The 21,818-nt window shown below is 47.5% G+C and overlaps 10 protein-coding genes across 10 annotated transcripts; 4 read left to right on the forward strand and 6 right to left on the reverse strand.

Moving 5' to 3' along the window:
- Positions 1–19: 19 nt before the first annotated feature.
- Positions 20–1,543, reverse strand: N7500_008427 (cytochrome P450; the record flags this gene model as incomplete). The annotated part of the gene is made up of 1 exon (XM_056679571.1): positions 20–1,543. The coding sequence occupies one exon, from the start codon at positions 1,541–1,543 to the stop codon at positions 20–22; it is 1,524 nt and encodes a 507-aa protein (XP_056529943.1).
- A 413-nt stretch (positions 1,544–1,956) lies between these two features.
- N7500_008428 (15-hydroxyprostaglandin dehydrogenase (NAD(+))) lies at positions 1,957–2,828 on the reverse strand (the record flags this gene model as incomplete). Its single annotated transcript, XM_056679572.1, has 2 exons — positions 1,957–2,268; positions 2,322–2,828. The coding sequence occupies 2 exons, from the start codon at positions 2,826–2,828 to the stop codon at positions 1,957–1,959; spliced, it is 819 nt and encodes a 272-aa protein (XP_056529944.1).
- Positions 2,829–3,378: 550 nt separating this feature from the next.
- On the reverse strand, positions 3,379–4,338 carry N7500_008429 (terpenoid synthase; the record flags this gene model as incomplete). Its single annotated transcript, XM_056679573.1, has 1 exon — positions 3,379–4,338. The coding sequence occupies one exon, from the start codon at positions 4,336–4,338 to the stop codon at positions 3,379–3,381; it is 960 nt and encodes a 319-aa protein (XP_056529945.1).
- Positions 4,339–5,446: 1,108 nt separating this feature from the next.
- Positions 5,447–6,372, reverse strand: N7500_008430 (uncharacterized protein; the record flags this gene model as incomplete). Its single annotated transcript, XM_056679574.1, has 2 exons — positions 5,447–5,889; positions 5,940–6,372. 2 exons carry the CDS (start codon positions 6,370–6,372, stop codon positions 5,447–5,449), a joined length of 876 nt encoding a protein of 291 aa, XP_056529946.1.
- A 643-nt stretch (positions 6,373–7,015) lies between these two features.
- N7500_008431 (uncharacterized protein) lies at positions 7,016–7,516 on the forward strand (the record flags this gene model as incomplete). The annotated part of the gene is made up of 1 exon (XM_056679575.1): positions 7,016–7,516. The coding sequence occupies one exon, from the start codon at positions 7,016–7,018 to the stop codon at positions 7,514–7,516; it is 501 nt and encodes a 166-aa protein (XP_056529947.1).
- A 2,070-nt stretch (positions 7,517–9,586) lies between these two features.
- Positions 9,587–10,804, forward strand: N7500_008432 (glycosyltransferase; the record flags this gene model as incomplete). The annotated part of the gene is made up of 1 exon (XM_056679576.1): positions 9,587–10,804. One exon carries the CDS (start codon positions 9,587–9,589, stop codon positions 10,802–10,804), a length of 1,218 nt encoding a protein of 405 aa, XP_056529948.1.
- A 1,432-nt stretch (positions 10,805–12,236) lies between these two features.
- Positions 12,237–12,959, forward strand: N7500_008433 (NUDIX hydrolase; the record flags this gene model as incomplete). The annotated part of the gene is made up of 1 exon (XM_056679577.1): positions 12,237–12,959. One exon carries the CDS (start codon positions 12,237–12,239, stop codon positions 12,957–12,959), a length of 723 nt encoding a protein of 240 aa, XP_056529949.1.
- Positions 12,960–13,115: 156 nt separating this feature from the next.
- N7500_008434 (uncharacterized protein) lies at positions 13,116–16,906 on the reverse strand (the record flags this gene model as incomplete). Its single annotated transcript, XM_056679578.1, has 5 exons — positions 13,116–13,218; positions 13,307–13,968; positions 14,196–14,322; positions 14,381–16,309; positions 16,356–16,906. The coding sequence occupies 5 exons, from the start codon at positions 16,904–16,906 to the stop codon at positions 13,116–13,118; spliced, it is 3,372 nt and encodes a 1,123-aa protein (XP_056529950.1).
- Positions 16,907–17,954: 1,048 nt separating this feature from the next.
- N7500_008435 (uncharacterized protein) lies at positions 17,955–19,396 on the reverse strand (the record flags this gene model as incomplete). Its single annotated transcript, XM_056679579.1, has 4 exons — positions 17,955–18,207; positions 18,260–18,615; positions 18,664–19,123; positions 19,191–19,396. The coding sequence occupies 4 exons, from the start codon at positions 19,394–19,396 to the stop codon at positions 17,955–17,957; spliced, it is 1,275 nt and encodes a 424-aa protein (XP_056529951.1).
- A 691-nt stretch (positions 19,397–20,087) lies between these two features.
- On the forward strand, positions 20,088–21,647 carry N7500_008436 (sugar porter family MFS transporter; the record flags this gene model as incomplete). The annotated part of the gene is made up of 1 exon (XM_056679580.1): positions 20,088–21,647. One exon carries the CDS (start codon positions 20,088–20,090, stop codon positions 21,645–21,647), a length of 1,560 nt encoding a protein of 519 aa, XP_056529952.1.
- Positions 21,648–21,818: the final 171 nt, after the last annotated feature.

Consider the following 21,818-nt stretch of genomic DNA (forward strand, 5'->3'; position numbering starts at 1 on the left):
CCCAAGTATGATGGACATGTCATAAATATTTTGCGACTGGGCGATTGGACAGACCTAATTCCATATTCTCTAGCAGAACATTCACATCCTTCTCTGCCTCAGTCCATGCTTGCTCAATGACCTGCTGAATCTCCGGCCCACGAACCTGGATCGACGCTTTGAACGGCAAGGGACGAGAACTGAGGCCCTGAGTCATTTCCAGGGGATTAATCTCTAGCTTCTCACCGTCGCAGTATGCATGCCTGAATTCAAATGCCCAGATGAGCCGCGAAATAGCAATGAAAAGTGAATTACGTGCGATATGTTGCCCAGGACAGACGCGTTGACCGAACCCGAAAGCCGAAAGAGGAAGATTAGGGTTTTGAATCCACCGGTCGGGGTTGAAGTCTTCGGGGCGGTCGAAAAGTTCTCCATCCATATCCAGAGACCAGTGATTGGCAACCACGATGGTGCCTTTGGGGATGTGGAAATCGCGGTACTGGTCGTCCTTCACTGTGGCATGATGAAGGCCGCCAGGTGCCACCGATCGCCATCGAAGAACCTCATTCAGGAATGCATTGACATAGGGGAGAAAGTACATATCATCAAAGCTAGGCAGGCGCGATCGTCCTACCACCTGGTCAAGCTCTCGGTGGGCCTGATGAACAGCATCTGGGTGCAGAACACAAGCTAAGACAAACACCTCAAGCGCAATCGCAGTTGTGTCATTCCCAGCTTGATACAGGGAGCCGATGATGTATCCACGCTCCATCCAGTCCATTTCGTAGCCCTTGCTTAGTTCCTCAACCTGTTTAGTCCAATTCCACGAGGGTGATTGGAAGGCAAACTCCATAAGATACTTGAAAAGATCGACTTGCCGTTGATGAAGTGCTTCAGCCGCCCTCTTCCACGGGGCCAGGCATTTAGGTAAACAATCTAGAATAGGAAATGCCTCAGCGATGACATTAACGGCTTCACCGGCGATTTTCTCCGTCACCTGCTTGATTTCTTTTACCTCGTGTTCATCGCCTCGTTCCAAGCGTTTACCGTAAGCCAGCGAATTGATGACACTCGAGGCAAAACGGTGGAAGCGACTTGGGAAGTCCTCAGTAGATAGTAGCTCGTAAACCAGCTGTGTACTTTCGAGATCCTGAATGGGCTGATAACCCTGGCTGGCACGCTTGTTCACTAGCGAGGCGTGAATCCGGTGATGCGCGGCCCATCTTGGACCAGATGGCATGAATCCCATGTGTAATCCATTACTCGCACGATCGGTCAATACTTTGGGACGCGAGCTGTAGATAGCAGCACGCTTTACTAGCAGATCCCTGGCCACCTCATGGGACCCCAGGACGACCATCCGCCTGGTACCCAGCTTGACGCTGATTATAGGACCGTAAATTCCGTGCCAGGTTTTGAACGTCCTCCAGGAATTTGTGGCTGGAATTTGGTGGAGGTTGCCAATGAAAGGCAGTTCCTGAGGCCCCGGGGGAAAGTTGGGGCGCTGGTGTCGGTGGACGTAGAGAGTCGCCAACATGACCAGTAGAGCGAAAACCAGCATCATGTTGTGGTAACGAAGAAAATGGTCTGAGAATACTAGGGTAGAGCCAGTGGTCCTGTGGGGAATCACTTGTAGGATCCTCAGCATAGTGATTGAGGTCGCGTCTGTTCCTGCACCATTCAGCAATTTCCGGTTGAGGACATTTGTACCTTCACACCCCAGTGTCTACTATTATATAAAAATTCTTCATTTTACCAGATCGTCTTCCCATCCGAGGGCTGGGACTACGGAACCCTCGGAGTCTTCGATGTCGTTGCTTACAGCTCTTTCATGGCAGGCCTTTTTGGTCAGAAGTAAGTGGGAGCCTGATTCCTATAGATTGAAAACGATATAGCAAAAGCTGAGGAAGAAGGAACATCCCTATGTACCCAACTATCTTCCTCCACCTGCATATCTGACCCCACATTGGTTGGACCTCAGTAACCCAGCTTGTACCACAATTCACTGCTAACAAAAGCCTGGGTGTCGTTGCAGTAATTTGGAGGACTTCGGAAATACACATCATCTACCGAGACCTCCAGACATTGCCCGAAATATTTCGCCTGATCGTCCACGAATGTGTCGTATGCTTTGCAGATGGCGGCAAGTGAGGTCCAGCGATCATCCGGCACTAGAGACTGGATATGGCTAGGAGTCGCACCGGTAAGGACACAACCAGGTAATATTGCATTTACTTGTATGCCTTGGTTTTGAAGTCGGGGGCCTATGGAGCGCACGAGACCGATCACCTGCGGCTGGCTGTCAGTGCATGAGACCTAATATCTGCAGGAGGTTTACCTACCCCATGTTTTGCACTACTGTATTCAGGAGCAAAGGGAAATGGGTAGATACCGGTCGGGGAGCTGGTTACCACTACCTTTCCACCAGGGCTCGGGTTTTTCTTTGCGTAATACACGAAGAGCTTCAGCCCGTAGAACACCGAGAAGAGATCCACTCTTAACACGTCCAAGGCTGGCTCTTTGGGCATATCGTCGTCTGGGCTTGGGTCACAGATATCGTCAGGGCGAAAGATACCCGCGTTGGCGATCAACAAATCAAGCCGCCCACTTCCACTCCATTGCCAGGCGCACTGAAAAAGAGACAGCTGGTCAGCCCACAAGCCCACGTCGGTCCTGTGGAAAATGGCTTGGTCAGCCCCCAGTTCCTCAGCGGCCTGCATGCCAGCTGTCTCATTTATGTCGGCCATAACCACCCGCCACCCTTTTGCGACAAGATGCTTAGTGACAGCAAGTCCAATGCCTGATGCGGCACCAGTGACGATCGCGACGGGCTCTGATACAGGACACATGGCTGGAAATGGCATATCCAAGTGGGAGATTGGGAACTATTTTGAGTTCTTTCTGGTCCGTATTTAAACTATCGGCTTGAAGCGGTCCTTGGCTAGTCTACATTTCTTGACTACGGGTAGCACTGAGTGTTGCACACCACGTTGCACATAAGCGTTTTAAATCCCTGGCTGTTATACAGCGTCTTTGCAGGGCTTGCACCCTGATGAAAAGGCGGGGAAAGTGTACCAAAAATGCTAGCATATAGTATCGGTGAAGGGCCGTGAACTCGATTGAAAGTTATCGGGCATTCTATTGGCCAAACATCATGAAGTAACCGGAGGCTGCATATCTTACCATGTAAAGGGGACTGGCCAACGAGGAGAAAAGAAGTAGGCATGGATTCCAAAGGGCAGAGAAGTCGGATTACGTATTCTGCACCCTGGATTCTCCGAGATTTCTTGTTTTATTATTTCCTATCAGTTGCTTGACACTCTTTTTCCTGCCCTATCTTCCTTTCCCCGGGCCCATGATGTGTATCATGACAAAACGAGCATGGATGGATCACACAAACTATGATAAGATATTCAGCTCATCCAACCGATAACGTGCACACTTGAAGTAGAGCAAGACCTGCCCCTTCACCCAGTCCTGAACTAAATTATACAGCTTCATGTTGCTGTCAATTGCCCGCAAGACGCCATTGAAACGGTCCTGGACGATCACAGTGAGATGCTCCAACACCTGGCCCACGGAAGTATTTTGCACACGTGCCTGCTGATGTACAAAGTTCTCATACTCGTCACCGACAACTGACTCCTTGTAAAATGACATTACATCGTTGATAACACATGTCAAATCAGCCAGATCCGGCATCACACCGAGGAGAAGACTCTCGGCGGCAAAGACATTGTTCACGCAACCAAATTCTTTCTTGAAGGGAATAAGCCAAGCAAATGCCTCGGCAAAGCCTGTCATCCATCTGAAGTAGCGCGGGAAGTCGGCCGACATCTGATCGGCCTGGTACGATATGCCCTCATATTCAACGATGTTTGCGCTGACAGATTTTATCACACTTCCCACGAGCATGTCGACACTGAAGGCACCATAGTGGTCGTCCATGGCCAGGAGAGATCGCTGGAATAAAGCCAAGATTGCGCTTTTCTGCTCGTTTCCCGTGATGAGGTTCTTGCGGAATGAACGGAGCTCGTTAAGGACCTTGTGGCCTCCATCATCCAGAAGGAAAAATGCGCACGCAAACTGGGTAATAGCCTCTTGGACTTCTATAGGGTGGCGTGGGAAAAAGCAGACGGCAACCAGGGCCCCGTGAGTCGCCATCTTGTCTGTTATGACTGGGTCGTCTTTGGCTATGAGACTGTCATGGATCACATGTTCTTTAAGATGCTCAATGTGCAATTGAGTGCTCGTATCGACGTTAAACTTGCCAAGCAATGTTTTGGCCAGGCTGGTAAACTCGGCCGGGGTCACCGTAGTTCCAAGTTGGGAGAGGCTGTTGGTGGTGGTGTATACCATGGGGGAGAAGTCTTTATGCATTGAAATAGCCTCCATTGGTTTGTAATTCGGCTGGAGATGATAAAATAATGGTCTGGGCTCTGAACTTTGATACTGGATAAGAATGATGATATCGATGGGACTGTAGTCGCATGAAGTTACTCAGAGACAAAGTAAACCGACTAGATGAAGGTTGATGTATCCAATTCATGAATGCTTTTATAGCCTGAGGTAGAAGTAATAAAACATCAGATACTCACCCACACCTGGCAAACTGCCTTTCAACAACATAATTTCGTGTAATCATAGCCATAGGCAAGTCATAGACTAGTAAAATGGCAACAATGAGAAGCTGAACTGCCTTTTTCAAATTTTTCGATTACGCAGAAGGGTGATTGTGCAACAGAGGAAAGCCTGCATTGAATATCTGTACAACTTCCCTAAGAGGTAGTTCACTCCCACTTCGATCAAAGTGAAGATATCCATCTACCAGTACGGCTGATCTACAGAAACTATATCTTCATTAGTGCGGTATGTAGCACCATTTACGTTTGGTGCAGGCATCGGAAACACAGACCTGATTTGAAGAGCTTCTGGCAGCTGCTGAAACTGCGCACACTTTGGTGGCTTCTTTCCTTCCTATTTATCGTAGAAATTTGGATATTTTCGCTTCTCAATTACAACGATTTACTTCTATTCATCATGATATGCCCTCGATATATACTGAACATCGATGGTTGTGATCAAATCAGAACACTCACGCTACGTGTTATCTTGCGCTTAGTTATTTCGGTTTTTTAAAATCCCCAAAAATGCTAAGAATATCATGAGGAAGTCTTTGTATGCAGATTCATATGAGCGCACCCTACCAATGACACCTAAATTCAGAATATTGTGTATTACGAAACATAAAAATGAAGAGCTGACAGAGACTCGGTGGCTAACGTCAAAAGGCTCACTCACTGACTCTGCAAGCGATCCTCTTTAATCACTTCAAACTGAGCCTGTAATTTGCATTTCAACTGATATATGGATAGTCTCGAAGCAAATGGAAGAACAACTCATAAAGCCTCGGCTGACTGTAAACACCTTATTTTTGACCTCGAAGATTCTGAAACAGAGCTTGAGGTCATGAATTTTCCTCGGCCTCAAGTGCCTGCTCTTTTTCAAGTCTTGCATCTTCTTCTGCATCATACCTTGCTAATTCTTGTCTCCGCTCTTCTCGTATGCGCTCGGAATCTCGTGTCGCTTCCTCTCGAAGCCTCTGACGCTCTGTGTCATCCTCCCTCGCTTTCGCTTCGTCTAGCCTTTCTCCCTCGTGGACAAGCCAATGTCCATGAAGATCCATCCATGCTTTCTCCTCGTGTACTAACCTCAGCACCATAAACATTTGGAGTTCCATCCAAATCGGAATGATGCAATCAACAATGAGCGCATCTGGGTCTCTGTTGAACCAGTTTTCTTTGAACAGATCTGGATCGCTTAAGGCTCGGGGATCGTCTTCATGAAGTCCACAGAATATGGCAAATTCTGGCCGCAGCCCTTGTTGGATACCCCTCTTGATGTAACCCTCTATACAGATGAGCTGAGAGATGCATATCGTCATAGATAGAAAAGCTTACCATGTGTATATTCAAAATCCTCGGTGCAAAGATCCAGACCTTTGATATAAACGTCGACCATTTTATCGAGAAGAGGGAAGGTGATAGTATTACGGCCGTTCTGGTGATGTTTCTCGTCGTATCCACACTTGGGTGCTTGATAATGTGGGTATAGTTCATGAAACCTTTGATTCACCTCAACGACTTTCTTATCCGATAACCCAATCCACTTCAGACACTCTAGCGTGTCAGCGGGGTCTGGTAGAGCCATACCCGGCCGGTAAACACAGTCCGAGAACGCACCCTGCAGTTTAATAGGACCAATCGACGGATGTATTGCACCTCGTGAGGTTCCAATCTTCACAAGCTCCGGAGTCCATTCAAATTTTATAGCTTTGTATTCCTCGGACAAATCGAGATGGTCAAGCTCCGGGTCATCATTGGTAATATTCATGTTATATGATGATTTCAAAGGGAGGTTTGTGAAATGCCAGATATGTTGATGTGTGGATCTTTCCGAGCGGGTTTACGGCCGCGCGACCGAGGTACGATAGGGTGAGTGCTCAATAGACAGGGTGAGAAGCTGGGTGAGAGCGGGTGATTCTCACCCTCCGTCGCGCGACCGCTGCACTGACCCCTCTCAGCTGAGCTACGGTAGACCATGATTGGGTTTTCGTGAACTATTTAATACTTGGGTTTTATCAACGACCAGGTCGCTAGGAGGCCTGGGTAGAATTAGCGTATCCTCGAGCTCTATATTATTGGTTGCTTTTATAGCTGCAGTGATATGTTTTCTTGGATGCATAAAGTGGGCAGTGCACTGTAAATAGCTAGTCATGTTACATTTGGTCTACTGCATGGCTTAACACGTCACGGAACCTTGGAAGATGGACCTCAGCCTCCAAATACTATTATATGAGCAGTGGTCGGCCCCTACATGCCCCAGTCAATCCATCAATCCCCCATCTTTACTGTGTTTACCATTCTGGAGCAATCTATCCAAAACAAGAAACGACATCACTTCTCAAACACAAGTATGGAAACCATCCAGACCCATTAAACTTTACAATATTAACGTCTAGTCCTCCCTACTCAGGATGAACGACTTGAGTAAAGCGAATCAGGAGGCACTCCAATCAATCAACGCGATAATCAGTGGCCAAAGCATCGGCTTGAACAATCAGCAGAAGAGTTATCTCCAACACCTGATTTCCGGAATAGAAATGAACACAAGGATTTCCGACCTTCAGGGAATGAGATGGGCCCCTGTTGTGCAAGTGAAAACCACCGTCAGCTTTGCTGCTCGCCCTGATCCCAATGAAGTAAAAGTGAAGCTTGATATTGACATTCCGCCGGAAAATTCAAAACAGCAACCTCACATCGGATATGAAGTCAAATGGAATGATAAACGGGTTGGTAATGGTCATATTTGGATTTCCCCAAATGTCTTACATGCTTCACGTCCGGGATTTCAGCAGAAGTTGGAAAAATATGGCTTTAGCTCACCATGGTTGGATGCAGAAGCTCAGAATCCTGAATATGTGAAGGCAAATGTTCGTCACGTCAAATTCATGTTCAAGAGATGGAGGGGTGCTTAATATCTCGTCTTTTTGCTTAACCTCGTCATTGCTGTCTCCCATTTTCTCTTGCACGAGAGAAGCAATTGGGTTTTGGCCCGTGGATTGAGTGGCGATCGCAGAAGTCAGGTACTCCTGACTATTGGTTCTATCACGTTAAGCAAATTCAAGGAACACTAGAATGGCAAAGGCGATCTTGGAGACTGAAGTTGAAAGGGAAAATAAAGGCTTGATTCAAAGGCTTCTTCAAGGAAACGAATAAAGGCACGATGGGAATTTCTTCATCCGGTCAATTTGCGTAAGTTTTAAGTAGCCAAGGGGCAGAGCGGCCACTAGCGGATAAAACGGAATATGATTGAATATATGTTAAACCTGATACATAACCCTAACTATGAGCTATATATTGGAATATTTTTTACATAAAATATAGGTCGTAATATTTATGAAGACGCTAAGGTGGCAGAATGGAACCCCATTTTTTATGAAAATGTGGGTTCTAAACTTCAATATAATTGTTTATTGCTACCTCTGGTCGTTTGCAGTGAGCTGCGCAAACACTCGACAAGGGTACGGGCGACTATTGGGACCAGCGATACATAACCCTCTCATTGGATACTGCCTTACCGCCTATTATCACCGCCTTTTCGAAGCATATACCCTGATCTCAATTTGTATGCTAATTCCTACTTCTCTTTTACTTTTTACACTTATAAGCGTAGACGGCCACTTCTGCGGCCTTGTGATGTCTTTTTTATAGGGCTTTTTAGTGGTCTTTTTAGTGGTCTTTTCAGCAGTTTTCCAATAGCCTTCACAGTGGCTTAGCTATAGTCAATTCACTAAATTCTCTAAGAATACCTTAAGGATGGCTTTAAGTAGCTACCAGAGTAAGTGTGGAGAGGTGGTAGAGGGGAAGAGAGAAGGATAATTACGAAGTAAGAAGGCTTTAACGCCGAGGATTTATATAGGTACGAACAGCGTTACGTTTAGTGCCGATCTTTTAAGGCCTTACATACTATACTTAACCTAATTTTTCGGGTAAATATCTATTAATGAATGATATATTTCTGAATATAAGTTGGTATACACCTTTAAGCAAATTGATATAATTGTAGAGGCAAAAAGACTGTATACCATGATTTCAGCATAGTACTTGGAAAGTGAGGGTGGATCAACAATTCTGCCAGGAAATATAAACCAATAAGGGGGTTATGTATCGCTGGTCCCAATGGTCGCCCGTACAAGGGTACGATGTACGTATTCTACGTTCATTGATGTACCCAGTCCTGTGGGGACCAAATAAAACCCGAGGGTATTGGATCTCCAAGAGACTTGGTTTGGTATGACCAACATGTTTGCTGCACTCATGGGCAACAAGCAATGAACGAACAAAGAAACAAAAAACAAAAAAACATACAACAGTGAGGATTCGCTGGTGGTCACCCACCCAACTACTAACTCACCGGCGTGTGGCTTAAGTACGGCTGAGCGGACGGGAAGCCCTGTTTTCCACACCCTATGGTCGTATGTGCTTGAAATGACAGGGCAAAGTTATACAGAGCAATAGCAATATGGAAGGAAAAGTATTAATTCTGCTCGATACTATTTTGGCATTGAGTATAGTTAAGCGGAGAATAAGCCCCATGTTACATACCGTAAGATGGTATACAGTATGTAACTCATCTTAGAATGGGAACGCTAATCATCAGAAGTTATATATGGAAAAGCCTCTTGGACAAAGTATGCTTTTTCCGCCTTTTTGCCGTCTACCTATGAGACTGGAAAGGGGAGCTTGAAGACTCAAAATACCTAAGACGAGTAATTGAGAAGACTGCTGGAAAACTGTTGAAGAACCCTGTAAGAAAATGATCACAAGGCCGCATAAGCGGCCGTCCACGGGTATACTCGTGTGCTATCTGATTTGGGTTGACTCATCATTGCTCATATCCGTTAGGCGCATCGTCATTGGCCAATCTTCCCACCTCTCAGGCACTTCCGACCTTGCTATCCATGGATATCTACCTATAAAAGACCTGTCAGTCCACTCGTAAGGAGCTTGGATCTAATACAACCTCAATGGTCTCAAATTCGACAATGGAACATCTTCTACCTACGGGGATGCACGTTATCCCCTCCGACCGTCTTGATCTGCGCCCAGATGCTGACATAGACTTTGACATCCTGCATCCACAGCCAGTAAAGAGTGTCAAAAATATATGGTTCTTCTGGCATTCGGGCTATTCAAACATGCACCCGTACACACAGCGTACAGTGCGCGCATGGCATCGCCGATTTACCAAACAAGGGTGGACTGTGCGGGTCATCGACCGGCAATCGGGATCAAAAAGCAACATCGCCGAGTTTCTGGATGTCACCGATCCAGCACTTTTCCCACTCGCTTTCACAAATGGGAGTATCACTGGCTCCTATGCGTCGCAACACACTTCGGACCTTGTTCGTTGGCCGCTGCTCCTGCGATATGGGGGTGTCTATGCCGACGTGGGTATGATGCAAATTGGCGATCTGGACAAGTTATGGAATGAGACAATTGCAAACCCTGACTCTCCATATGAGGTTCTGTCTTATACACCCAGTGGTCAAGATCACTACAGCTTGTGCAATTATTTCCTTGCCGCATTGCCAGATAACGGACTCTTCACTCGTTGCCATCGTCTACTTCTCGCTCTTTGGGGCACAAATGGCGGTGCAACAAGCACCGATGGTATGCATGCCAACCCTCTCCTCCAAGGCGTTCCTCTGATGGGTGGTGAATTTACGATCACCGAAGATGATGGGACTCTCATCGGCCCTGCTGAGGTCAGCCGCCTTTTAACCGACTATATCATCCAAGGCCAAGTGGCGACTGCAGTAATGGGAATGATCGATGCCGAGGATAACTGGGACGGTCCGGCCTATTGCATCAAGCATTTTTACGGGATCGCGTTCATGGAAGGGTCGCAACTGATCAATGAATTAACTGCCTGGAACGGACAAGAGGCATTCGATCTGTTGTCACTTTCCATGCCGAAAGAAGGGGAGGAAGAGTCTGTGGGACAAAAGAAGGCCCGTGAAATCGTTGAGGCCTGTCTGTCGCGCAGCTTTGGCTTCAAGCTTGCCCACGGCCTCATCCTGCGGGTCAACAAGGTCACTCTTGGCTCACTCTGGCGGGACAACCCGGGGTCTGATATTATACCTGGCACATATGCGAGCTGGCTTCGCCATGGGACTGTCTACTGGAACCAAAATGACGTGCCAGGGCGAGTCCCGCTCTCGCTGCTCCCTCCGACCAAGGTTGGGAGATTACTCATGTGATGATGCATTGAGCATAACACACCAGATGCTGTGTTCCAGCTTCTCCATCACTGTAATGAGCATGAAAAAATGGCTTTCTTTCAACTCGCGTTGCTTGTTCTGCTTCGGGGTATTGCCGCAAGTTGTTTCGTCTTGGATGCCAGTCCAGTACTACGTACTCTGTACAATGTATGATATACCTAACTATAGAAGGGAAATGCGGGGCGGAGGAATGGAGTCTCTCATGCCTGCGATTCTGACGAATCCAAAACTTCTTCTCTACATCATAGACTTGACTTTGTTTACACCTCGACCTCCGCAAAGCCAGCCCACCCCAACCTACTAATGGATGGGTATCGGACCCAATGAGCGCCAAACAATACAAACAATCTAAGAAATGTGACTTAGCCAATTACTTTATGTTGAAATCCCATTTCTCGCCTTTATCTAGGGGTAATATTACCTTGTTCTCATACATATATATTGAATTGATAGTTAAAGATATTAACCAAGTCTAGAAACGCGAGAAAAACACAATTTCAAGAATGTATAGATCATGGAGGTTTGTTTGAAGAGTAGAGGGACTCTGAAGACATTTGAAATATATAACTTACATTGAAGTATATATTGTCGTTTTTCCGACCTCCACCTGTGGTATTTTATTCAAAATCAAAGTATACACTTATGAAGTAATTAGAGGTCTGAAACCTCAATTGAAACTCCGTAAAGTTGGTAGGAGGGTCAGAATACAGCAATTCCAAAATCCTAGTTGTACACCCTAAATGTGCTTTGGGGAGGTCTATTTACACCACTCTCCCTGTCCTCGCCTTGAAGCTATGGGAACGCATATCATCGCATGTATCCAAGTCGGACACCAAAAACCTTCGCCTTTTAAGTACCCGATTTACGGCTACATCATTGTTATATGGAGTACGGAGTAGAAGTCGGCGAATGGAGATAAATTGGTATTGACACCAGCATACATGCTTCAAGGGGGCCGTGGAAATTGTCCATAGTATCCAATGACAGAGCCGTGTGGTTGGAAGGGTGGAATAATTAGTCACCCGCTACTCCACCCGGGGTACTCCGTACAACATACAGGAGTATCAATCGCCAAGAACCCCCCTTTTTTTTTTTCAGCTTTCCCAGTCTGACCCGATTTTTTACGAATGACGACCATTCTAGATATAGTCAAGGGATGCGACAAGTAAGGAGCTTGCATAATACTTTTCTTCGTTCATTTTGAACTGACGCTGATATCTCGGTTAGCTTCGTTTCACAAGAAGCAGGCATTCTAGGGAAATGCTACACCTTTAGAGTGAATGGTTGTGGTGCCATATTAGGATATATTCCTCGACGAATTGTTGAAAAAATCCAGTGGTCTGACTCATGGTCAATCGATCACCACCAACATACCGTGACATTAGCTACGCCAATTACAGCCACAGCCGCTATGCGCTCTCTAGTGCTTGAAAATACCCTCAGGGCCACCAGGAGGCTAGGTGTAATCTCAATGCTAGAAAGCTGGCGCGATGAAACTTTCCCGGTCTATGGCCCTGAAGGAGAGGTTCTTCTTGAGATAGAGCGTTGTGCGAGTGCCTTGTTTGGGATTGTGACTTACGGTGTCCAACTTCTTTCTTTCGTGAGGGACAAAGGAGGCCTCAAATTATGGATTGGCACGAGAGCAGAAGGAAAACAAACTTATCCTAGTATGCTCGATAGCACTGCAGCTGGTGGTCTCGGTGCAGGGAAGCTACCCATTGAGGCTCTTATATGCGAAGCACGAGAAGAAGCATCCATACCAGAAGAGGTAGTGAGGATGAAAGTCAAGCCAATGAGCCACCTCACTTATTTCCATATCCGTGGGAACAAGGCTGGAGGAGAGACCGGCCTATTTCAGCCAGAGGTCGAGTATACATATGAGCTCGAATTAGAGCCAGGCATGATCCCAAAGCCAAAGGACTCTGAGGTAGAGTGTTTCAGCCTATACAACATTGACGAAGTACTCTTTGCTTTGAAAGAAGGACAGTTCAAGCCCAACAGTGCTATTGTTATTGTTGAATTCCTCATTCGACATGGGATCTTGAATGCTGAGAATGAGCCTGGCTACTCTGTGATATTATCCCATCTACACCGCAAGCTTGAATTCCCTCTTCTAATCCAGCCATCGAATTGAAATAATTTCATGTTCGGACACTCTGAGTATGTTCAAATGAAATATTGGTGACATGTATGTTAAGGTAAGCGAACAGATGGAATGAAATTATTTGATCCCGGTACAGTTGCATTCTCAAATCTTAAAGAAAGGTTTATTGGAAATAGATATGCAAATTCACTCCCAGAGCTGATAATCCGGGAAATACTTGTCATGGATCCTCCGAGCATACTCTACAATCGCTCGGTAACTCTTCACAAGCCGCGTGGTTTCTGGGCCCCTTCCAAACAGTCAGCACGGTTTATCAGCAGCTGAGGTACACCGTGAGGTCTACCACATTGACTACCACATTGAAGGGGTGCACTTACGCTTCACAGATCAGGGCCGACACCACAAAGCCAAACACCACTGCATCGGCCTCTGTGGGGGCATCGCCGCCCCACACCCAGAACGGCCCTTCCCGATCCCGATGCTGGACGTGCGCAGCCGATAAAAGCCCGTTGACAGATTGCCATATTTCCTGCCTGAAGACAGCAATTTCCTCTGCGGAAAAGCTGCCTGTGCCTTGACCCTGCTGGTTACGGACGATCTTGTTGTAGATTATGTTCCCAACAATCACCTGCGCAGGCCAGGGGACGCTCGCTAGGATTTTGGAGCGCATGGTATAATAGTTTAGGACCCACCGCTCATGACCCTGGTAGAAATAGAGCTTATCCTCTATCAGGGCTTTGAGGGCAAGGTCCTGAGCTTTTTCCACAGGGGAAAGTCTTTGGTTGAGATCCTCTAGATAACCAGACCCAATGAAAGACTTCGTGATTAATGTGGAGTCGGACATAAATTGACGTTGGCCATCACGCTCGAATGTGATGTAGGGTACCTTGCCCCGGGGACTTTTTGCGGGTGAGCCTGCCTCAACGTTGTAGGTGATATTGCCAAACCGTAGGCGGGCCTCGAGCTTAGTGACGAACGGCGACCAGGTGTAGCAGCCTTTTTCTGGGAAACCACGGAAAACAGTAATTGTGGGGGCTGTCTTGAGGGACACAGCCATTATGGGTAAGATCGATGGGTGATATGAGGACTGAAAGATAATTTTGGCCGTATGGGGAGAGTGTAGCCTTGAATAGTAAATGAAAAATGGCTGGAATATAAAGAATACAAAGCGAAACGGCCTAGAGCTAGCGACTAGAGATTTATGCCAGCTCGAGAGGATGGGCCCTTGTTTTATAGCTCAATGGTTCGAATGATCTATAGACTAACAAGGTAATTGGTGGCAGAGGAATCATGGTCGGTGCTCGGTCTTTGGCCAACCACCCGAAACATCACGCCCGGCGTTTGCGGCTTTTGGCCATGCGTCCCCAAAAGAGCCCCACTTGGCAGCCGCACTCTATTTTATAGAGTCAGGGATGGGTTCCAGTAAACACTCCGCTTCACCCCTGACATACAAAGACGGAGTAGGTGTACCAGGTCTGAATAGGCCATTCCATTCCCTGGTGTGGGAAATCAGAAATCCTGCCGAGAGCACATTCTGCTCACCAGTCCCAACGACGGTGACTGTGTACTCTCCCACTTCACTAACCCAGGTAGACAGCCTCTCGTCCCAGAAACTGGTCGCCAAAGCAACTGGAATAGTGATGATGACGTCCTGTATCTCGCCTTGTTGCAGCATGACCTTTTTGAAGCCCTTGAGCTCTCTGATGGGGCGGGAAATGCTGGCGTTGGGAGGCGGTGAGAGGTATACCTGAACTGTCTCTGCCCCACTGCAAGCGCCGATATTCTTCACTGAGACTGAAACTTCCAGAACTTCCTTCTTGATTTTATTCAGAGTCTTGAACGGCTGTGAAAGAGCAATATTTGAAAGCCGGAATGCCGTGTAAGAGAGACCATACCCGAAACCGAAGAGAGGTTTCACTTTGATCTTTTCATAGTACCGATAACCGACATAGATGTCCTCACTGTACAGAACCCTTCCTCCTTCTGATCGATAGGACAAGTATGCCGGATTCTGCTCGATGAATTCTGGGAAACTAAGAGGAAGTTTGCCTGACTTGAAGTTGAAGTTAGCTGGTGTGTATACGTAATATATAATTTGGTCAATACCCACCGGATTCACGGTTCCGAAGATGACATCTGCAATGCCATTGCCTGTCTCGTTCCCACCATACCACGCATGAAGAAGAGCTTTCACATTCAGAGCCCACGGCATTGCTACGGGCGTGCCACTCTGCACAACAACCACGGCATTTGGACGAACAGCAAGAATTCTTTCAATTAGCTGATCTGACATTGGTGGGAGATCCATATGTGGACGGTCAAACCCCTCGCTTTCCCATTCCCCACTCAATCCAATACAGACAACCACCTGGTCAGCTGACGCTGCTAGATCAACAGCCTCTTGAATAGCACGCTCTGGATTGATTCGTTTGCAGCCTCCGACTCGAAGTCCTCCAGGTCCAAATGACACGACTCCGTGTAGTTTCAGGTTGGAAGTCGGGGCAGTACCATAGTCAACAAGAATACTATACCGCTGATGCGCTTTGAGGTATTTAGAGCCACGCTCTTCTGGGGTTCCGATGCCAAAGAAAGATGTCCCCTGTCTCTGATTTGTCTTGTTATCGACGACCTTTTCCCCATCAATGAAGAGCTCGCCGGTACCGGCTACCGTAAGACCGAAGTCATATATCCCACTTTCCGCGGGCTCGAACATCCCTTCCATGGTAATGTAGTAAAGGTCGGAGTGAATCTCTGGATGCTTGTAGTCCATCAAAAAGGCGGAGCTGCTCCTCATGTGTAGGATGTCTACCGCTTTTCTGTTTTTGGTAGTGGGAGGCTCACTAAACACACTGAATATATATCCAGTCCGACCATCCTCGGTTTTCAGCTGTTCGCCTAGAAGTGGTAGCTCTTTATGGCCATACACCCCTTGCGAGAATGTTACACCGCCGGCACAGCCGCTTGTAATCCCTTGCAAGGGTGTAATGGCATAATACGGCGACAGGGCCGCAGAACCTCCGCCACAGTATGCCGCGATGTTGGCATTAGGTCCGATCACGACTGTCCTTTTCGTCGGATCGAGAGGAAGAATACGATCATCGTTTTTTAGAAGAACAATTGTCTCAGCGGCTGCTCTGCGGAGCAATGCTTTGTCCTCAGGAAGGTTCCGTTGGACTTCAGGTGCATTCTCGGGGATTTCTGAAATAGCAGCCAGTTTTACTAGTTCCAAAACAGTGCGTACCCGGTCATTGATAGTTCTCTCTGAGACCTTGTTGGAAGTGATGGCATGTACCAAGCCAGGCCCACGAAACCGAGATGGCCCAGGCATTTCAAGATCCAGACCGGCATTGATAGCCTCAGACACACTATAGGTGCCGAACCTGCTTTGGTCAGCCATAAAAGTATTATAGTAGCAGAGCAACAAACCAATCGCTCATGATAAGGCCTTTGTAATTCCATTCCCCCCGAACAACATCCTGAAGGAGGTCAGGGCTCTCGCTGGCATGACATCCGTTGACCTTATTGTACGAGGTCATGAGTGCACCGGGGTTAGCGCTCGTTATGGCTAACTGAAAGGGCAGCAGATATATCTCCCTCAGAGCACGCTCAGTGACTAGTGCGCTGACAGCAATACGCTCATGTTCCTGGTCATTGCATACAAGATGCTTCGGGGTTGGGATGACATTCTCGCTCTGGACACCCAAGCAATAACTCGCCGCTAAAGATCCCGAAAGTACAGGATCTTCTGAGAAGGATTCAAACCCACGACCTCCAAGCGGGCTTCTTTGGACATTGACTGTCGGACCTAGGAGAACATGTGCCCCTTTTGCCTTACATTCCAGACCAAGAAGTTTTCCAAGGGAAAATATGAGCTCGGTGTCGAACGAAGCACCTAGTGCTGTGGCACATGGCAAACAAGCTGCAGGAACCCCGTTGAAAAATCGGGTGCCTCGAACACCATTTGGTCCATCTGACATGCGAATTGAGGGGATGCCGAGTCTCGGAATTGCTGCTGTGTGCCAACCATCGATACCTTTGTATCTGGTCAGCTGCGCAGATCTCAAGTATTTAAGAAGTAGTTACAGGCTACAAACCCGAGAGTAATGAGACTTTCTCATTCAAAGAGAGCTCTGCCAGCACGTGTTCGATATCAATTCCTGACATAATGGCAGAACAATGTAACGTTATCAGAAGATGTGAAAACAAAAAGTGATTGTACTTGTGGCCGGCGGATCACATTTTTAAAGCCAACGATTATCCAAAGCCTTTCATGGAATCAAAATTTGAAAAGCTTCGTGTTAGCGAGTTATTTCGGGTACAAAGTAGGCGTAGGCCTGCGTCGCGGAGTATCGGACTTAAGCTAGTAGGGTGAAACCGGCATCGCGGTTCAGGATGCATTCGTCCGGGGACTTCTTGCTCACTAGGTGATTACATACAATTTGAAATCGAACTATAGCTTGAAATGATGCATTAAGACTCATTGATAGCTCAGCAGTTTGTGAAAATAACAAAATACACTCAACTAATGTCCCCTGGCTTCCAGCAGCGTTTGAACGACAGTGAACAACCCCATTACATCATTCGACTCATCCTTCCAGAATTCCAGCATTCTACAAACATCAAATACCACTCCCACCCACCCTAGAGGTAGAAAGGGTATCAGATCCACACTGCGCTCAGCGGCAAGTAGCACCATCGCACTCCGTGTACACGATCGAAGCATGAGCCATGTTCCGTGATGACGATGGTAGAATCCCACACGATTATGTTGTATTCTATCGACACAGACTTTGAGTCCTTTGCGAAGAAAGATACCATTGTTCCCGTCCGCTCGGCCATGTATGGCCTCGACCAGAAAGTGCCAGTACATTGTCTCTTGGCAATCCAGAAAGTGACCACTCAGAATGAATCGAAAGGGCTCATATTGGTCTCTACGTGGAGTGTCCACGTCAGGAGCCAACGTCGCGGGGAGGGATTGCAGCCTAGTCTTCATTAATTGATTTGCTGTTTCATCCGAGACAATGCTTACCATGCATCTGCTTGCTCCTCGAAGTCAAGAATCGCCGCTTTCATGTTGGGCTGTGAGTTTACCGCGTACGGTCGATAGAAATAGCCTAGAATGCGGTTCTTCAGTCGTCGCAAAGCAATTTCAGCCAGATAGAAGTACCATGCCGCTTCATCTTTGGACTTGAGCTCCTCTGGAGGCGACGGAAAGAATGTAGGGTATGTGAGATCCAGAACGTTCTTTTGGTAAAAATTCAATTCTAGTCGCAGCTCTCTGTCAACGTGATGTTAGACGTTGCCTCCTGGTTTGGATTTGATCTACTTACAGCTCAGACTTCAAGCAGGTCCAGTATACTCTCTGTTTTGTGTCCCAAGTGTCTTCATGACGATTACCATGGGTATGAGGGATGGAAAAGCCCCGACAGCACGCTAGGGCTTGTACGAACATCCTCCACGCCTCCACCGATCGCAAGTTTGTCATAAGGTATACACCGGCTAGAAAAAAGCATTGCGCTTCTATCGCACCGCTTCTGCAGAGCAGCATGCCCATTCGCTTCTGCGCGGCAAGGAAATACGCTTCAGCTTGTAGGAATTCCCTTGACTGGTGGAATAGACTAGAAGATACACCTTGTCCATTTCTTTCAAATGGTGTCGCGATTGCACCATTAGCATATATGAGAAGCTATTATCCTATGAGTTAGGAAATTAAGAGTAGGCTGGGGGCGCTCACCAATAGACATGACATTGCGTCCCACCCAATACCATTCAATCCCACTGTACTCATATACTCGTTGATATCCTCCTCCTTCAACGTTGGGTTGAATATATGTACATTGTTGAAGAAACTCTGAACGAGGTGATCGGCCGCACGGAGGTCGAGATCAACAGAGATTGGTAGGTCTGGATAACTTGTGTTCTCTCCAGATGGAGAGATTAGATATAGTCGCGACTCAAGGTCTTGGTCATGGAAAACAGGCCACTTGAGAACCTGTTCAATGTTAATAAGAGAGGGTTTCCATTGTGTCCGCTGGTCGAGCACAGGTGACCAATTTTCAAGAGATGTGCTAGGCGACGATACAGCAAGGGGAGCGTTAGACGGAGCCACCGGAGATGGATCATTGACCTTGGTCTGGATCAGTGTTTCCAGATCATCAATCCGTTTTAGAATAGCCAGGCTTGCGGAATCGAATCTGCTGCTCAATTAATTCCTTATCTTCAGGCCTTTCTTGGTGATTTGATCACTCTCTAGGCACTTACGTTGAGAAGCAAATCTGCCGGTAGGAACATTCCGCCCCGAGCCGCACACATGATGCGCACGCCGGCCGGGTGTTATCGCACTTTGTCCGCCTAAGGCGACAAGTCTGGCATGCCTGGGTAGCCCGCTTCCGGGGGTAGGTTGCAGCGGAACGAGCATGTCCTCGTTTCTGGAGACTCGGCTCATCAGGAGGTGTAGTGGATTCCATGTCGGGGGCCGAGGCCTCTGGTTGGATCTGAGACTGGTGGGCCGCTTCCATCAGGGTTGAAGCCCGGTCTTACTGACATATTTCATGCATTTGCAGAGAAAAGACCAGGCCATAAAGTCAAATATGTACTCAGCGGAGTTTCGGAGCAGAGAAGAGGGGAGATCCCTCATGATTCTCTTGATTTCTGTTTTAGTCGTAGTGCTCACATGCCAGTTTCACGCTTTGCCTCAATCTGGCTAAAGCGCGCCTTTAGCCATTCCTTTTGATGAAATGCCCAGGATTCTTCTTTCGTCTTTCCCCCGGACTAAGAGCAAATATCCGGGGACACTGCTGCGGGGAAAATCAGGTCGGCTTACTTCGGGGCTAAAACTAGCCCTGAACGGGCCACTAAGCCGAACAAAACAGCCAATTGCTAGCCACAAACGGCCCGTGCCAATACGCCACACCACTTTGGGGTCATGAAAGCTCACGGAATTCAGAATCCCAGATACGACCTCACTAGCCTTGTGTGGATGGGCAAAAGGAAAGAAAGCCAGACCACAATCTCGAGTCAAGCCATTGAAAGCTGCGGAATTCCGGATCAATGCGATGAGAAAGTTGATATATTGAGCACTGCACCACGAAATCTCGAGTTCTCATCTGCACCCTACTCATTTTTGTAACACATCATATACACAAAGTGGCAACTAAGATGGATGACCAGGAAGATGAGCCCACGAGTGTTATCCACGATATCCACGCCAGCAGCAGGCCTGGGGAATGGAACCTGAAAAGCGTTCTCCCAGATACCGGCAAGCCGTGGTACAAGGAACGTCATCTTTTACTCCTTAACCTTGGGATGATCATTCCCTACCTATCCTCAACCACCAATGGGTATGACGGATCCATGCTCAATGGCCTGCAGTCGATGAGCCAATGGCAGCACTTTTTCGGCAGTCCCACTGGTACCCGTCTGGGCTCACTTTCCAACGGAGTTATCTTCGGCCAAATCCTCGCTTTCCCCATTGCTCCTTGGCTCTGCGACCACACGGGCCGACGGTTCCCGATCTTCATCGGATCGGCATTGCTGGTGATTGGAGCCGTTCTTCAATGTGCCGCACAGAACTATGCCATGTTTTTGGTCTCTCGTATGGTGATCGGATTCGGTGGCCTAATCGCTGTCGAAGCATCGCCAATGCTAGTTAGTGAACTAGCCTATCCAACTCATCGATCTGTTTTGGTCGGCTATTACAACAATCTGTGGTATCTTGGAGCGTTACTCGCGGCATGGATCACATACGGAACCTATTTCATGGGTCCAAATATGTCATGGGCCTGGCGCATCCCGTCTCTTTTACAAGGATTCTTTCCCCTTTTGCAAGTGATTTTTGTCTATTTCCTCCCCGAGTCACCACGATATCTCGTACAAAAAGACCGATACGAGGAAGCCCGAAAGGTGTTGACGAAATATCACGCCGGTGGGGACGAGAACTCCCCGCTGGTTGACTATGAGATGAAAGAGATCATATTATCAATCCAGACCGCGAAAGGAGCTTCTCAAACTGGGTATCGCGAGTTCCTGAGTACTCGCGGCAACTTGCATCGCCTTTTCATCATCATTGCAGTCCCCTGCATGATGCAACTGTCGGGCAACGGCCTGATCGCGTACTATCTTCACCTTATTTTGAACTCGATTGGCTTCACCTCTGATCCTCAACAGCTCCGCATAAATGGCGGCCTGACTGTCTTCAACTTGGGGGTTTCAATCATTCTAGCCTCGTTTATGGAGGTGGCCGGTCGACGACGCCTCTTCCTGTTCTCAACAGTGGGCATGCTGACCTGCTACGTGATATGGACAATCTTATCCGCAATCAATGAACAAAGAGATTTCAAAGATAGCACTCTTGGCACTGGGGTAATTGTCATGATTTTCATGTATCAGCTTTTCTACAACGCCGGTCTCAATGGGCCACCCTGGGTCTATGTTACGGAAGTGCTTCCCACCCACCTCCGTGCCAAAGGAACGAATATCATGCAGATTGCGTCGACATGTGTTATCCTCTTTAATGGATATGCTAACCCCGTGGCGATGGATGCGATCAGCTGGAAATACTACATCGTTTATTGCTGTGTGATTGCTGTTGAGGTTGTCCTTGTTTATTTCGGATTCCCGGAAACCAAGGGCCGCAGTTTGGAAGAGGTTGGATTGATTTTTGATGGAGATAAGGCCTTCGTTGACATCCAGGAGAAGGAAACCACGGCTGAAGCTTGAGTTATTTGTGAGATGGATCGTGGTGTGCTGATCTCGAAATAGCTTTGCTGAAGCCGAGGTCTGAATGTCCGAGTGTGTGGCTTGGTTAGCAATTGGTGTATATATCATTCATTCTCTTCAAGGAAATGGGAGAGGATTAGGGCACATACGGCAAAAAATAACCTTCCCAAT

The sequence above is a fragment of the Penicillium coprophilum genome, assembly GCF_028826855.1.
Source record: "Penicillium coprophilum strain IBT 35676 chromosome Unknown utg000005l_segment0_segment0, whole genome shotgun sequence".
Classification (NCBI taxonomy): domain Eukaryota; kingdom Fungi; phylum Ascomycota; class Eurotiomycetes; order Eurotiales; family Aspergillaceae; genus Penicillium; species Penicillium coprophilum.